Source organism: Sinocyclocheilus rhinocerous, unplaced genomic scaffold, assembly GCF_001515625.1.
Source record: "Sinocyclocheilus rhinocerous isolate Xijiao unplaced genomic scaffold, SAMN03320098_v1.1 scaffold721, whole genome shotgun sequence".
NCBI lineage: Eukaryota > Metazoa > Chordata > Actinopteri > Cypriniformes > Cyprinidae > Sinocyclocheilus > Sinocyclocheilus rhinocerous.
Window position 1 is genome coordinate 27,094 of NW_015656165.1, and position 16,584 is coordinate 43,677.

The 16,584-nt window shown below is 37.1% G+C and overlaps 2 protein-coding genes across 3 annotated transcripts in view; one reads left to right on the forward strand and one right to left on the reverse strand.

Moving 5' to 3' along the window:
* The first annotated feature begins 3,988 nt into the window (after nt 1-3,988).
* LOC107719742 (homeobox protein Dlx2b) lies at nt 3,989-5,525 on the forward strand. The gene is made up of 3 exons (XM_016527234.1): nt 3,989-4,415; nt 4,513-4,697; nt 4,825-5,525. Exons 1-3 carry the CDS (start codon nt 4,097-4,099, stop codon nt 5,149-5,151), a joined length of 831 nt encoding a protein of 276 aa, XP_016382720.1. The 5' UTR covers nt 3,989-4,096; the 3' UTR covers nt 5,152-5,525.
* A 1,559-nt stretch (nt 5,526-7,084) lies between these two features.
* LOC107719722 (methionine aminopeptidase 1D, mitochondrial-like) overlaps nt 7,085-16,584 on the reverse strand; it is a 20,243-nt gene continuing 10,743 nt past the window's right edge. Inside the window, exons 2-10 of one of the 2 annotated variants that reach the window (XM_016527209.1) lie at nt 12,421-12,587; nt 12,154-12,303; nt 11,893-12,041; nt 10,613-10,655; nt 10,335-10,498; nt 8,810-8,907; nt 8,231-8,278; nt 8,032-8,110; nt 7,085-7,239 (exon numbers count right to left, since the gene is read on the reverse strand). In XM_016527209.1, the coding sequence (XP_016382695.1) occupies nt 7,128-7,239; nt 8,032-8,110; nt 8,231-8,278; nt 8,810-8,907; nt 10,335-10,498; nt 10,613-10,655; nt 11,893-12,041; nt 12,154-12,303; nt 12,421-12,587 (1,010 nt within the window). In that variant the 3' untranslated portion in view covers nt 7,085-7,127. The remainder of the gene's footprint in view (nt 7,240-8,031; nt 8,111-8,230; nt 8,279-8,809; nt 8,908-10,334; nt 10,499-10,612; nt 10,656-11,892; nt 12,042-12,153; nt 12,304-12,420; nt 12,588-16,584) is intronic. The other variant, XM_016527210.1, reaches the window with a different exon arrangement.

Consider the following 16,584-nt stretch of genomic DNA (forward strand, 5'->3'; position numbering starts at 1 on the left):
AATGAGGATGATGACTACGAATCACTCACCCAGGGCAGCACAACAAATTCATGCTTAGCAATCCATTTAGAGAGTCATTTTGATAGTTGAGAGCTTATTCTCGTAATATATGAAGTATGTAGGGCATTGAATTTAATTTTGTGCATTAACTCTAAATGTAACCGGAAGTTATGAATCATAAACTGATTTTAAAGAAAAGTAAAACCAAACAAATTTCAGCAAGATCTAAACAGATGATTACAGTAAGAACACAGTAAAACATAAACAAAGAAAACTGTACTACGAAAAGAAGCCTCATGCAGCTAAAAACTGTTTTTTTTTTCTTGTACGTGTACATATTGTCTACTGATTTGGTCTTCTCTAAAGAAACCTGACATTTATGTTGATGAAAGCTAGGTGTATCTGTTGTTGGACCAAAGATAGATTTTATGGTTGCTTTTTGTTTTGTCAAGTGACCTCTCTATTGGGTTCTTGCTAATGGATGTTATTGCATTGTTGGTAATACTCATTAAAAATAATTCTGTTCTGCATTTGATTCAGCAAAAACAACATGCATTTGGTGTATCAGTCTCTGTGAGTAGAGTATTTGTTGATATATAATAGTATAACGTTGATATCTGTATTTGAAATCATTCCTTTTTATAATACACTTATGTGACCTCCTTGCTCTGAGTCTCTTACGCACACAAATACATTTTGCTGAATTGGTATTTAAGCAAACAGTGCCATCTCGTGTTTACTAATGTAGTTCAGCGGCGCAAGAGCTAAAAAGGTATGAACTTATATAATTTTATAATACATACTTTCGGTAAATATCATAAAATATAAAGGATTATAAATTTAGTCTAACTTTATTCCATTTTATAAATATTTTATATATTGTCAAAAAATATAAATAAACTAAAAAAAAAAAGTTTCTGCAGAAGGCTAAACTAGGCTACTTCTACTACTACTTATAAAGATAGGCTGTACGCCTATAATAATAATTATTATTATTATTATCATTATCATCATCATCATTATTATTTTATCCTGCTGCAGAAACTTTTTTATTATCATTATTATTTTAGTTTATTTATATTTGTATGGCCTATAATAAACCACCAAACAAATGTGAATCGGTGTACGCGCGGGTGGGGTGTTATTGGGGTAGGCAGCATCTCGAAAAAGGCAATTTTGTATTTATGGACGCAGGAGGGCGCCAGAGGTCCCCTCGACGACTTGTCACCTGAGCAGAAAATAAAAGGGACAAGAGACTGACTTCAACTGCGAATCTCTGTTTTGAATGTCGATATGACTGTACAATAATTTTGTGTAGCTGCATACTATAGTAATGACCACCCACGTTTTGATCCAATTCTTCATCCTTCTTCATCTAACAAACCCAATCCAACGCCAGCACTAACATTATCCATTTTATTGGCCACTTTACATGAGGTAGGCTCTCATAATATGACTACTTTAAATTTTAAATATGTATTTATAAAATAACAAAATTCTATTTTAAATCGCACCACAGAAGAGACAAGTCACCTATTATATCTGGTAGATAATTTTGTGTAGCTGCATACTATAGTAATGACCACCCACGTTTTGATCCAATTATTCATCCTTCTTCATCTAACAAACCCAATCCAACGCCAGCACTAACATTATAAATTTTATTGGCCACTTTACATGAGGTAGGCTCTCATAATATGACTACTTTAAATTTTAAATATGTATTTATAAAATAACAAAATTCTATTTTAAATCGCACCACAGAAGAGACAAGTCACCTATTATATCTGGTAGAGTTTAGGCCACAAAGTTTGTTGAGTTGACAGAATACTTTGTAAATTGCCAGTTCTCGTGACTGAGGTAGTTTTCTATGTAGGTCTATGCACGAGGCGTTTGGCGCGACAGAGCATCATATAGGGCTGGTTCCGCGCTTTATCCCTGCTGTTTACCGGCGCATAATTGCTGTTTTGCGCACCTGTGGGTGTGAGGAGACTGGCGCCGTCTGTGATTAGTCAGAGGAATGCAGACTGCTTCCGTAAGATACACTGACAACATTTCAACGATAGATGGCAATCCAGTTAAACCGTGCTGCTCAACAATGGGGAAATATATCCCTTTAATCAAGACTGTAAGCTTCATTAGATGCTTTTAGACTATTAGTTGGTCTAAATGTAGGCCATTGATCGAGTAGGCTAATTTACACGCGCACTGCTCAGTTTGCAAGGTTTAAGGTTCAGGGTTCATTTTAAGGTTACATAAACAAGAAAATTAAATTCGAATTAAATTACATAATTCAATTAGATGTACAACAAAATGTTCCTACTATTGAAAAAGACAATGCTCCTTTATGCATTTTATTCTCATTTATGGCTAGTTTCCATATGAGAAAAAAATTGTCTCTAGGACTATTTTGCTGTTTCCTGTTTCTTTTTGAAATTCCCTAATTTTGCTAATGTATAATTTATTTAGGAGACAAATGGTTATATTTCTTATCTCTTTGCTAATAATAATAATAATAATAATAATAATAATAATAAAACCTTAAGACCAGGGCTGCAAGATATTTTGTTATTTCAACTTGTCAGAGGTCTTCCTTCAACTGGCAGTGCTTCTGGTCTGCCTGCTAACCGATTGGTTCGCTTTACCACATGACGCCCAGTATATGGCCCGCCCGTCAGCATCTCCAAGGCAGAGACCGCCGCGGAGCTCAAACCCTCTTATCAACTATGGATATGTAACTTAAGGCGAAACCAACTACCTCTATAAGTTGTGTGATCTTTGTATCACGGTTAATTGTTAGAGGTGCAGATTTTGAATAGCTATTTTAAGTGGTCACGGTAAGTAAATTCAGTTTAATGTTTTTTTCCCTGCAAAATGACCGCTGTTCTGGATAGCCTTGGCTCGGATATGCATACAAACCATATTACCTCGAGCAGCTTCAGTACCGTTCACAAGTCGCAGGATTCCCCAACATTGCCGGTGTCAACTGTGACCGACAGCAGCTTCTACAGTAGTTCACAGACAGGTCACTGCACGGGGACAGCGTACGCACAGATGGCATCTTATTCCTATCATCCTGGTACATTGGGTAATGTTCACTACAGCCCAAAGGCTTACGATTTAGGCTATGCTTCTTCCTATGGCGCTTATGGAACGTATGGACCCAGTTCTTCACCAACTCCAACCGAACCAGGTAAGACCGCCTCAGTATTCCCAAACGTCGTTTGTGATTAGTCAGAGGAATGCAGACTGCTTCCGTAAGATACACTGACAACATTTCAACGATAGATGGCAATCCAGTTAAACCGTGCTGCTCAACAATGGGGAAATATATCCCTTTAATCAAGACTGTAAGCTTCATTAGATGCTTTTAGACTATTAGTTGGTCTAAATGTAGGCCATTGATCGAGTAGGCTAATTTACACGCGCACTGCTCAGTTTGCAAGGTTTAAGGTTCAGGGTTCATTTTAAGGTTACATAAACAAGAAAATTAAATTCGAATTAAATTACATAATTCAATTAGATGTACAACAAAATGTTCCTACTATTGAAAAAGACAATGCTCCTTTATGCATTTTATTCTCATTTATGGCTAGTTTCCATATGAGAAAAAAATTGTCTCTAGGACTATTTTGCTGTTTCCTGTTTCTTTTTGAAATTCCCTAATTTTGCTAATGTATAATTTATTTAGGAGACAAATGGTTATATTTCTTATCTCTTTGCTAATAATAATAATAATAATAATAATAATAATAATAAAACCTTAAGACCAGGGCTGCAAGATATTTTGTTATTTCAACTTGTCAGAGGTCTTCCTTCAACTGGCAGTGCTTCTGGTCTGCCTGCTAACCGATTGGTTCGCTTTACCACATGACGCCCAGTATATGGCCCGCCCGTCAGCATCTCCAAGGCAGAGACCGCCGCGGAGCTCAAACCCTCTTATCAACTATGGATATGTAACTTAAGGCGAAACCAACTACCTCTATAAGTTGTGTGATCTTTGTATCACGGTTAATTGTTAGAGGTGCAGATTTTGAATAGCTATTTTAAGTGGTCACGGTAAGTAAATTCAGTTTAATGTTTTTTTCCCTGCAAAATGACCGCTGTTCTGGATAGCCTTGGCTCGGATATGCATACAAACCATATTACCTCGAGCAGCTTCAGTACCGTTCACAAGTCGCAGGATTCCCCAACATTGCCGGTGTCAACTGTGACCGACAGCAACTTCTACAGTAGTTCACAGACAGGTCACTGCACGGGGACAGCGTACGCACAGATGGCATCTTATTCCTATCATCCTGGTACATTGGGTAATGTTCACTACAGCCCAAAGGCTTACGATTTAGGCTATGCTTCTTCCTATGGCGCTTACGGAACGTATGGACCCAGTTCTTCACCAACACCAACCGAACCAGGTAAGACCACCTCAGTATTCCCAAACGTCGTTTTCTGTTACCTGTTGTCTTCTTGTGATATTTTACAATGACAACTTTTGTGGTTAACTTTTTATAGAGAAAGAACAGAGTGAACCGGAGGTGCGCATGGTGAATGGAAAGCCAAAGAAAGTCCGGAAACCGCGAACCATCTATTCCAGTTTTCAGCTGGCGGCACTCCAGCGCCGATTCCAGAAAACCCAGTATCTCGCGCTCCCAGAACGCGCCGAACTGGCGGCTTCTATGGGCCTCACACAGACCCAGGTCAAACGCGGCTCTTTTACTGCATGCTGTGGCTATAAGTCTGAGGCTGTATTTCTGTAGTTCTTTTTATTTTCAGGCAGAGCTGTGTTAGTTGTTTAACTTAGATGCGCTTTGTTGTGCACCACAGGTGAAGATATGGTTTCAGAACCGACGCTCAAAATTCAAAAAGTTGTGGAAAAACGGCGAGATTCCACCAGACCAGCAGGTTACCGCCGGTGACTCTCCCTCTAGCACTCCTCCACCACAAGCAGGTTGGGATTTCCCACCGAACCAGACACAGAACGACGGGGACACAGTTTCAGAACAGCCCACAGGACCACCAAACACCACCGCCTCATCGTTTTTGACTAACTATTCATGGTACTCATCCACCAATACGGTCACACATCTACAGCCCAGTACCTTAATACAATCTCATCACAGCTCTGCAATGAGTGCTGGGACCATATTCTAAAAGAGGACTAAAATGGCCGAATACACCTGTTGTAGGCCTATATAATAGGCCTATTCTGTCACTGGACTTGTATCTTAGGAAAACATTAACTTTAAAATCTATTTTCTGGCCGGGTTTGCTCAAGATGTTTGCTGCGGAACTCTTTGGCGCCACTAATGCGCTCAAGCAACGCACATTAAATTATTTTTCTATTTATTTATTTGTTTTCGTTATAGTCAAAATGAAAGGGGTGATCAGAGAAGTTTGTTTCACATTCCAAGTACAAACGGGTAGACTTTTTTCGTGTGTTGTACAGAATATATTACGTATAGTGATAAATCTATTAAAATGCTTATAATCTCCAGTCATAATTAAATGTGCATTTTACTATCAGTTTAACGTTTGGTTCTTTGATTGTCGTTTCAAGTGTTTTTTTTTCTTCAACCCAAGGATTTTATGGAGCTGTTTTTTTTATTTATTTATTATTATTTATAATTTTTTACTTTTACTTTTAAGGTGGCAACCAAGCACTTTGTTTTTTTTTGCTAAAATGGTGGTCTGCATAGGTTTGTAAAGAGCATTAGCCTACATTTATGTCTATATGCAGACTTTTTCTGTGCATATCTCCGTTTCTTTTGCACGCGTTATGCATGTGTGATTATTCGGTAGAACGAATCTAATCCTATTTAATCCTTTGTAAATGTCCTTGGTGAGGAAGTATCCTGTACCTCTGGGCATGAGGGGGAACGCCTGGCATTCGGACGCGTCTTGGCATGCGCAGAAGGAGATGCGAGGGCGTTCCGCGTGCGGCGAGGGCTCTTCCCACTCCAGACTCTCTGGAGTCAGCTCGCTCCTCTTCCAGACGTTTTATGAACGTGCATGAAGCAGAGGGTCCCTGCATTACAAGAATAGAAAAGAAAGGAAACATTTTGCGGTGTTGTCTGTAATCATATTTTGTAGTGCACTGGCAGTATTAGCCTATTAATAACCACTTTCTGTACACTCCAGAAAAAGTTCCTGCGATGGTGGGCTGTCAGTACCGCAAAAGTTGATTTGCATACATTTTGCTGGATCTCATGGATATTTTTTTTTCTTTGCTATGTTGAAAAATGCATTGTACGATTAAGAAGAAAACAAAGAACTACAAAGCATTAACTTATCATTAACAAAATAAATAGGCTATTAAAAACATTGAGCTTTAACTTCAGATAGGAATAGATCATGATCGTAAATAAAACAGAAATATGGAAAGATAAACGCTGAAACGAAAAGTGAGTTTTTAAGTCAATTAGCTACTTTAAAGTCAATATAATGATCTGGAACATCCTTCATGGCAGAATACTTGATTTGCATACATTTTGCTGGATCTCATGGATATTTTTTTTTCTTTGCTATAATGAAAAATGCATTGTACGATTAAGAAGAAAACAAAGAACTACGAAGCATTAACTTAGCATTAACAAAATAAATAGGCTATTAAAAACATTGAGCTTTAACTTCAGATAGGAATAGATCATGATCGTACATAAAACAGAAATATGGAAAGATAAACGCTGAAACGAAAAGTGAGTTTTTAAGTCAATTAGCTACTTTAAAGTCAATATAATGATCTGGAACATCCTTCATGGCAGAATACAGCACCTGTGAACGGCTCAGCGCTACATGCTGTAGCATGTACGGAGAAACCCCGCCATAATAATACGACGTAATGACATTTCATTCCCTGTGCTTTCAATGAGTTCAGTCAGAGATGACATCAGAAACCAAAGAGTTTGGAATAGTGAAGAGATTTTGAAACTCATTACACAATAACCTACATGCATTAAACAATTAACCTTATTAATTCATAATGTAAAAACGCAGCGCTGGAGCTGCACATCTGTTCCATGCCATTTGGTCAGGCTAATAAAATCAGATAAAACATTGGATAAATGTCAAGAAACATTTATTTAAATAACAGATTCTATTTCTCTAAAAACTCAGATCCATCTCACAAGTCACACTTCAAGATGTTCCATATTCTTGTCCAGTCGATCTTCATCTGGTAGTTTGGTCAGAATCTCTACACCATCGCTGGTGATGACAACCGTGTGTTCAAATTGGGCCGATCTGAGCATTATCACACAAGAAAACAAACACACAGGTAAACATGTTGAGATTCAGTTGTTCCTCTAAGATCACTGGTTCTCAACCTGGTCCAGGGCCCACCAGGGGGCCTCGGCAAACTTAGATGACTTTTAATGATTTGATATCATAAAGAAAAAACATGAAGTGTGATTTTCCAGACCTAGAAAAGTTATGTAAAATAATAATAATGCAAAAGTAACAACAATAATAATAATAATAATAATAAAATCTAATAACACCATTAGAGTTTTTATATATTTTATGAATATTGTCTAGTTCTGCCAAGCTCAAAAATATTTTGTAAGGAAGAAATTGTGAGTCCTTATTCAGTAAATCACGATGGGGCCTCAGAGTCTAATGTATCCATTTTCTTATATCACATATTACCCCACTCAACCTTAAAAATCAGAGCTCTAATCAACCACTGACCAAGTAGTAACACTCTGCTCTCACCTGCCAACAGGGCAATCAGCTCATTTGCAATTTACACTGAAGTGCTCTCCAGTGAAATATATGCAGTTAAAGGAAAGTTTATCCCAGAGCACTTAACTCTCTATATGTGCTTCAAATTCTGAGGGTACTTAGTCTTTCCAAGCTAAATGTCAACAGCCAATAGAAATAAAGTTCTTGAAGATTCTCAATAGAAATTGGCCACTTATTCTTGTATGAAGTAATGAATGATTAATGTAGGCTACATTTAAATGGCTGCATTTGGGCTCTCATTAGAAAGGTGGTGAGAGAAGTGTGGGAGAGGAAATTCAACACAACATGCACCTTTTGTCATCCACAGAAACAGCGGTCCACTTGTCCCTCAGGATCTTGAATTCTGAGGATCCTTCCATAAGAATGGGTTCTGGAAAAAATGGATGGATGGTTTAACTTCCTGAAATGTACAAATTCATGCTTCCGTTGATGTTCTTAATAACATTCAATCTGTCTGTCATCTAAAACAATGATGAGTACACACACAGACCTATGGTGAAGGACATGCCCTCTTCCATCTGTAGGTCAATGTCATTGGCTGTAAAAAAGAAAAGAAGCATGAACCACCAAAAAAAAAAAAAATACTGTATATAAACAGAGTAATTCAAAGGGTCCTTGCACCATTACCCTAATTAATGGTAAAACATCTTAGCTGATCACATTAATCAATTGTATTCATATGGCTGCAATAGAGTTTAACAAATGAATTAGCTTTAGAAGTAAAGCTCATAGATAAATTAGAGGGTTAGTTCACCCAAAACTGAAAATTGTCATCATTTACTAACAGTCATTAATCTAAACCTGCACTAAAGAAGATATTAGCATCCGAACTATATAAGATCTTTGACTTTCATTATAAGGACAATGAAATTAGATTACTGACTTTCATTAAAAGCACAAACAACAACAAAACACCCTGTGACATTTTTCCAAATATCTTGCGTTCTACAGAAGAAATTCAGGCATACAGGTTTGGACATGACATTTTCAGTAAAGTATCCCTTTCAAGTCAATTTCTAAATATTAAGTAAAATAAATTAATAATACATAAAATAATTTTAACTCTCACCATGATGCCATATCTCTGGATAACCATGGAAATACGTGCCGATCCCATGGCCGATAAAATATGGACACACACAAAATCCATTTGAATTCGCTATTTTGCTGTAATTCAGAAACAAAAAAAAGAAATACTCAAATGTATGTTTAGCCAGGGTTATCTTGGTTGATGGGTGATAAATTGCTTGTGCATTTTCCTCTTTTGGATATTGGGTAAAAAAAGTCTGGTTTACCCATGAGCCTACACCCAATTTGGTGCTGCCTTTGAAATGTCAAATTTAACCACGTTGCCTACATGTAAGTAACATTTCAGACAGCTTTTCACTGTGAATAAGGCACGCTTGAAATGTTCTCGAATAGTTGTTGTTTTTTATATTCTGGGAGGCGGGAGGGGGAAGGGGGAAGGTAGAGGACAAAGGTGTGTAACAGACAAAAAGAAAAAGACGAAAGAGAAAGAATAAAAGACAGAGACAAAGAATTGCAAAGAGAGAGCTGGAGAGAGGATGCTAGGGTGCCAGCATGATAAAAAAAATAAAAGCGAGAGATTGAGAGGAGTGAAAGAGAGGTCTAAGTGCTTTTTTCCTGAGGAGAGGTAATTGTTCCCTCTGTGTGCATATAATAACAGTGTATGTCCCTGCAGAAGCTCAGAATCCTACGCAGAGAGAAAGAAAGAGAGAAACAAAAGCATTGCTTCCTCAGACACAGAAGAAATATCTATTGCTACACTGCACAAAATGTACGAAAAACCACATTTAATCACCTAAAAGTATTATTTTCAAGATAAGTAAAATACGCATTTATATATGTCATGAAAGTAATAATAAAATATTCACTCTTTTTTTTTAGCTATATGTTTTGACCTTGAACCCATTTCGGCATCTTCACTATTGATATTGTGCACATTTAGGTCTTTGTATTAGAAGTGGAAATTCAATACGATGTTGTTAAAGATGTTTCTGTACTGTATGTGAGTGACTATGTCCTCTCTCTGTGAAAAGGCTCCTGCGGATCTTTTCGTGTCTCTGTGGGGAGCTGAATCCACCCTGGCAGAGTCTACGATTCTCAAAGACAGCAGGAGCAAGCCTGTAATTTACATCGCTCTCTCTCTCTCTCTCTCTCTCTCCCCCTCACACACACACACACATGGACACTTGCACACATGCACACATCCAACAAGACAAACTAACCTGTAATTTACACCCCATTGCAAGAAAAACCCCATTGCACTCTGGGTAATTGCCTGCTCGGAGCTCGCTGTGAAATACATTAACTCTGTGCAGTCCTTCTTTAGACACTATACTATCAAATAAGGACTGACGAGGCAAGATTGCGGTCTTTTTTTTCTACTTTTGCGCACAAGAGGGATAACAGAGAAGTTTAGGGGTTAGATGTGCTATTTTTAACAAGAACAAGTTGGAAAATGCAATGAATAAAAGAACATTTCCCACAGACATCACTCTTGAAGACGCGGGATGCTGTTAGGAATTCAACCTGTAATGCAATCTGGGATGAGTGTGGGAATGAACACACACCTGATAGTGTTGCCAATGACACACAGAGGTTGACCTGGTCCACAGGCGGCGATGGCCTGATCTCTGCACTGACGAGCCACATCCACTAACCTCCTCCCCTGTTCATTGACTGAGCCAATCAGAAATGTTTCTGAGGTGTCACCATGGTAACCTTCTAGATAAACCTATAGAATACATATAGCATCCACTATTTACAGATACTGAGGTGTAAACAATAACTTTATTGATTTGGAATCTAACAGCAATTAACTAACTTAGAATTTAAACAAAGGACTCACTGTAACATCTATATTGATGATATCTCCATCCTGCAATGGCCGACTAGGAAACAAAATATAATACTGACTGCATATAAGTTGTTAAAAAATACATAAAAATGCAATTCATACATAATTTTAATTTCTGAACTAAAGTCCATTTCGATATATTTTTGAGGGGCATAAAGTACAAAAATCAGGGGTGATATGATTGTTCTGACATCATAAGAAAAAAGCCTCAGTGGCAGAATAAAATTCTATAAAAAAAATAATTAGTTGGCATTTTCTTAGAAAAAAATATTTTAACAAAACTGCTTCACAGCCTATTCATATTTGAAAAATATGTGTATAAGTCATGTGGTGCAACTAATATAACTCATGTTGTGACTCTCTAAAAACTTTTAAAAATTGTATTTTTATTTTGAAAAATGTATTTATTTATTACAATAACTCACATCTATTCAAGCTAAATATGTTATAACTTTTTACACCACCTGACATTTTAAGTCAATAAATTCAGACTTTTCTTGAAAATGGTATAAAGGTTTTTAAATAATGAAACCAACATGAATACAAAGTGTACATTACAGTGCCCAATTCTACTCCTAGAGCGACAACACCCTGAAAAGTTTAGCTCCAACCCTAATTAAACACACCTATACTAAGTAATCAAGGTCTTTAGGAGTGCTAGAAACAGAGTAGCTTTAAATCGAGCCTCCAAAATTAACAGAAAAACATGCAACACTGCAGTACATTTGGGAGAATGGATGTCAATGGAGGAGAGGCTTCAGTACGCTGAACAATATCCTTTTTTGAGAAAACAGCTTATCAATTAATGACATGTCCACTAATCTTTAACCTGTTTGCCATTAAACAGTTTTGGAGTGAACAATATTTGGAGAAAAGCACAGCAAAAATAGTTTTATAAGAGTAGTCACAGACAATTTTGAAACAGGTTCCGTTCACTCATTCATTTCTATGGAATCTGCAAACAGCAACTGACTGTCACAGAAATGCAATGACGTCAAGGCTACAATGTGGTTATCAAGGCACGTGTGAAACAAGTTGCCCATTACATTTTCTCAAATGGTAGAACCACAGAGGTTGGTATCTACCAGTAATAGGACCATCTCTGCTAGAAATGTCTAGGCAGGGGTTTTGGAGCAGGTTGTAGCTAAACTCTGCAGTTTGTTGGCCCTTCAGCAGCAGGACTGCTCCATGCCATTGACACATATACTAACAAACAAATGTATAGACATGCAGTCACAACAAATCACTTACGCTTGATAGCACTGAGTTACCTGTCAGGAATGCCATGGCATACTACATTGTTAACAGAGGTACAGACTGACTTCGGAAAGCCCCCATAATGTAAAGGAGAGGGGTAGGCATTGTGACGAATGGCTTCCTGATGGACTATAAAGTCTATTTCATCTGTCGTCATACCAACCTAGAAAACAAACAATATAGTGACAGTGTCTGCAAAAAAACAATTCGAGGACATGTCACATCAAGCTTATTCAACATTACGTTCTCAAATTTCAGGTAAGTGTAGAGTATACCTTCAAACTCTTTCCTGCCAGCAGCAGTACGTGTCTGGCTAGTTGACATGCTCGTCTCAATCCTTGGATCTGCTCCTCATCTTTAATCTCTATGTAATCTGGCCACTCAGGCACTTTGCTGGATGACACATAGTCCGGCTTCTGGATGTGCTGAGAGAAGAGAGCATACATAAAGAACATTTGTGATGCATAAAGCTCAAAAATCAATTCTTTTTCCAAGTTTATCAGCATTAAATTGTTAGTGTCACTTGATGAGGCCACAATTACCTTAGGTACAGCATAAGAGGGGCGCACTACACCAGGCCGGACCACACTGCGGGAACTATTCCATTTCTTCCAGAAGAAACATCGGTGAGGTGGGCATTGGTGGGCAGCAGATGAGCTTCTGTGGCAGCTGGGCAGCTGTGCTACTCTCTGGAGCAGGCTTGCACCACCTATACACAGCAAAAAAGATGAACAAATGGTGTGATAATGCACTGCAAAGTGGATTTCTCAGAGGTGTGAAGTGTGATACCAAATTCGAGTAAATGTACATGTTCAGTCCAAAGGTCACTTGAGTACATTGATATCTTGAGATCACTTTATACGATGTTGAAATAAAAAAAGCAAAGCAAAGCAAGTTCCAAACCAAATATAGTACCTACTAGACAGTATGAGATTTCGGACACAGTGACGGTTAAAAGGTAAAGTCGCTGGCATTTGCCAAAAATTTGGTAATTTTGCACTACATTATTGAGTATGACCGACTAGATTCATTTAAATTAGAGCTGTGAAAAACAATGCATTAATTTGTGAATGTCTTTTCCCCACATCCTTTTGCTAGTGTTAAAGTATTGGGGAGTTCAAGTCATGTCGGAAAGATCATATTAACGTATTGAACGCACATGAATGGCACCACAAAGTCAGAATTATAAATTAGGAAACTCAAAACTTTCTGGCCCCAAGCTTCTGCGTTGGGGGTGTTTCAGTGAGAAAACATGGCAGACACAAAAGATGCAGCATCCATGTTGACAGTAAATTTGTTTAAATTAATTAAATATTTTTTTCCATTTACAATAATAAAGTTGCACGTACAAAATACAATATTTTTGTACAATTACAATAGAATATAATGATTAATTTGACCATAAACTGAATAAAAACATAAAAATGCAAAAACACTTAATTAATCATGCTGTAGAAGTAGAGGTAATAAAAACTTGCTCCAACCAAAGTGACATCATCCGCATTTGACATCATAATTGCAGCTTCCAAACCTGTAAATATTGGTGCATTCAAATCCTCCTGGGAAGTTTGTATTTATGAGTTGGGATGTCATAATTACGATGTCAGGCATGTTTAAGTCATTTGGTCGGAGAAATTAACTTGTGCAGTTAATAAGTTAACTTTTTAATTTATTATTTTGTAGCACTAATTTAAATATATAAAATCCATATCGATGAATTGCATTATATATAAATACATATAGGAACATGATAATATTTATATTTAAATAATTTATACTAAAATATTACATCATAATATTCTAAACTACACTTGCATGTCTCGAGTGTCTGTGTTTGATGATGTTGCAGGGCATTTCAATCAAATGTAAGAACATTGTCAAGTTAACATCTATTCGCAAAGCCTGTGAATCATGTGCCAAACCCATTCCCTCTCTCACAAGAATAACACAGCTGCAATGTAAACAAACAGTCCATACAATTACACAATGCAGTGATGCTCACATAATATGCTTAATTTTGAATCTGAACCACAAATGAAAATAATCTGAGATCCACCACCACACATCAACAACCACGTTGTAACTCATGCCAACACAAGGACTGCAGAGTTTTGTCTTTAGAAAAAATTAAATAAATAAATAAAAATAGTTAAAAAGAACTGTGACCAAAACACAGTGGTCAAAAGCCCAAAATAAGTGCAGCTATACACAGGAGAGGACTTGAGTTACAAAGATGAAAATACCAGGGATGAAGGAAGTAGTTCAGAACCAGTGAAGGGGTGGCTGGGGGTTTATAATAAAGGCAGTAGTGGGTTAACCCAGGGTGGGGTAGTGGCTGTGTGTAGTGACAACAATTTGGGTGGTAGACAGCAAAGGATGTGGCCAAGGATGTGGATTGAACTGAATTCCCTTTGTGTGTATGTGTGTGGTCGACTTTAGACTTAGTCTTGTGCTTTAGCTGTAATATATAATCCTTACTTCAGGACTATGAGTTCTATTATTATGAAGTTCTATTATTTTGTATATTATTATTATGTAGAAAATCAATCGCTGCATTAGTTCTTAAACAACATAAATGTCATAAATTTTTAATGAATAATGCAGCTTGGTCAGACTCCAAGCTTTCAAATGACACCTATTTTGTGTTGATTAAAGGGGTCCTATTATGCTTTTTCACTTTTTTAATTTTAGTCAGTGTGTAGTGTGTATGTTTGGGGATAAAAAAAGTTACAAATCTCAAAGTCCACTCCAAAGGGAGATATTTCGTTTTTTTTAAATCCCTTTTCAAGAACTACAACGAACGGCTCGTTTGGACTACAGCATTTGTTTTCCGGGTACAGATCTTCTTTATGCACCAAGAGCTTGTAACATTCCAAAGAGAAAGGAAAAATTTAAATCGCATCATATGACCCCTTTAAGGCAGATATTTTGAAAAATATGCTTATTGTTTTTTTCTTCGCTAGGGGGCGTCCGCTCCGGTTTAGAGGAACTAGGCAGCACTGGGGTGCGTTTCCCGAAAGCAACTATGGTCGCAAGTTCCGTCGTTGCTAATAGAATTCAATGGAATTAACGACCATAGTTAGCTAACCATGGTTTTGGGAAACGCACCCCTGGTTAGGAGTTGATCAAAATGGTTGAATGCATATTTCGAAAGCTGAATTTCTAACCTTTAAAATGATGCCTAATTATTTTTTTAAATGTTATATAAAAGATCAAATAGACAGAAACATTATATGTTTTACATTCTGCTTGCCAAGTGTCCAATAGAGCTCTCCAACTGATTTCTTCAATTCATGGGTTTAGGTATTATTTACACAGGAAAGACGCAATGGATTGTTTTGATTTTGGACTCATTTCAGTCGTGAGAATCTGCTGTAAATAATGATATGCCATTTTCCGATCGGAGCATGTTTCATGAAATGATAAGCGTAAAAAACATGAGAATATTGCAACGTGCGCATTTGGAGTTTAATATCTTTAGATCTAAATGACAGCTTATGGTATGAATGGGCTCATTTTAATCGAGAGAATTTTCCATGATCTATGCATGTTTCATGAAGTTATAAATGAAAATGTAACCTATGTTTTTCTCAATTTAATGGTTTCATGTGTGTGATAACATCACATGGTAAGTCATATATTTAGATCCAATGAATGAATTCGAGAATGTTCTGAAAATAATGACGTGCAATTTTCCATGATCTATGCATGTTATGCATGTTTATGAATAAAAGCGCAAAGTGAAACTACAGTTATTTGTCCTGCTGCTCCTGAAGCGCGCCCAGCGCGCCCAATGTGTTATAGCAATATCTTCAGATCTCATCGACTGATTATGGTATCTCTGGGCTCATTTTAATCGGGAGAAGTTTCTGAAAATAATGACATGCGGTTTTTCAAGATCTATGCATGTTTCCTGAAGTTATTAATGAAAAAGCAACATGAAGCATTAAGTTGTTTTTCTTTGCAGTGCCTCAAGTGCGCCTGTCTGCTTCATGTGTTACAGCTCTATGAACGAAATCTTTCGATCTGATCGACGGATTGTGGTAAATTTGGGCTCTTTTTAATCGGGAGAATTTTCTGAATATAATGCTGTGCGGGTTTCAAGATCTATGCATGTTTGGTGAAGTTATGAGCTAAAACGGCACAGGACTGCAACCTCTGATTTTTTTGCTAAGCTACATGACCTAATTCTTTTCTATGTGTTATAGCTTTATGAGAGATATATTTAGATCTGAGCGATGGATTATGGTGAGTTTGGTCTTTTTAATCGGGAGAATTTTCTGCAAATAATGACGTGTCGTTTTCTATGATATATGCAAGTTTTATGAAGTTACAAGTGAAATCGCCACATGACAGCTACCTTAGATTTTTTTGGGCTAAACTACATGGTGCCTGTGCAGTTTTATGTGTTTTATAAATTCATGAGGAAAATCTTTAGATATAAATGGCAGATTATATATGGTTTTTGGCTCTTTTTAATCGGAATCTGCTCTAAATAATGGTGCCTAGTTTTCCACGATCTGATCATGTTTTATGAAGTTACAAGTAAAATGGTGACATCAATATATTATTTTCATATGGGTCTGGGGGTGACTTCTTGTACAAAAACTCGCTCCAGTTTATTCAAAGCCCCAAACAATTATGCTTGTTTTATTCTACAAATAACATATGACACATGACTATCCGAGCTGTATGATATTTTTGAC

Coding starts and splice junctions, on each gene's coding strand:
- LOC107719742 (XM_016527234.1), top strand. CDS start 4,097: ATGACCGCTGTTCTGGATAGCCTTGGCTCGGATATGCATACAAACCAT. Junction 4,416..4,512: donor ACCAACACCAACCGAACCAG/GTAAGACCACCT, acceptor AACTTTTTATAG/AGAAAGAACAGAGTGAACCG. Junction 4,698..4,824: donor TGGGCCTCACACAGACCCAG/GTCAAACGCGGC, acceptor TGTGCACCACAG/GTGAAGATATGGTTTCAGAA.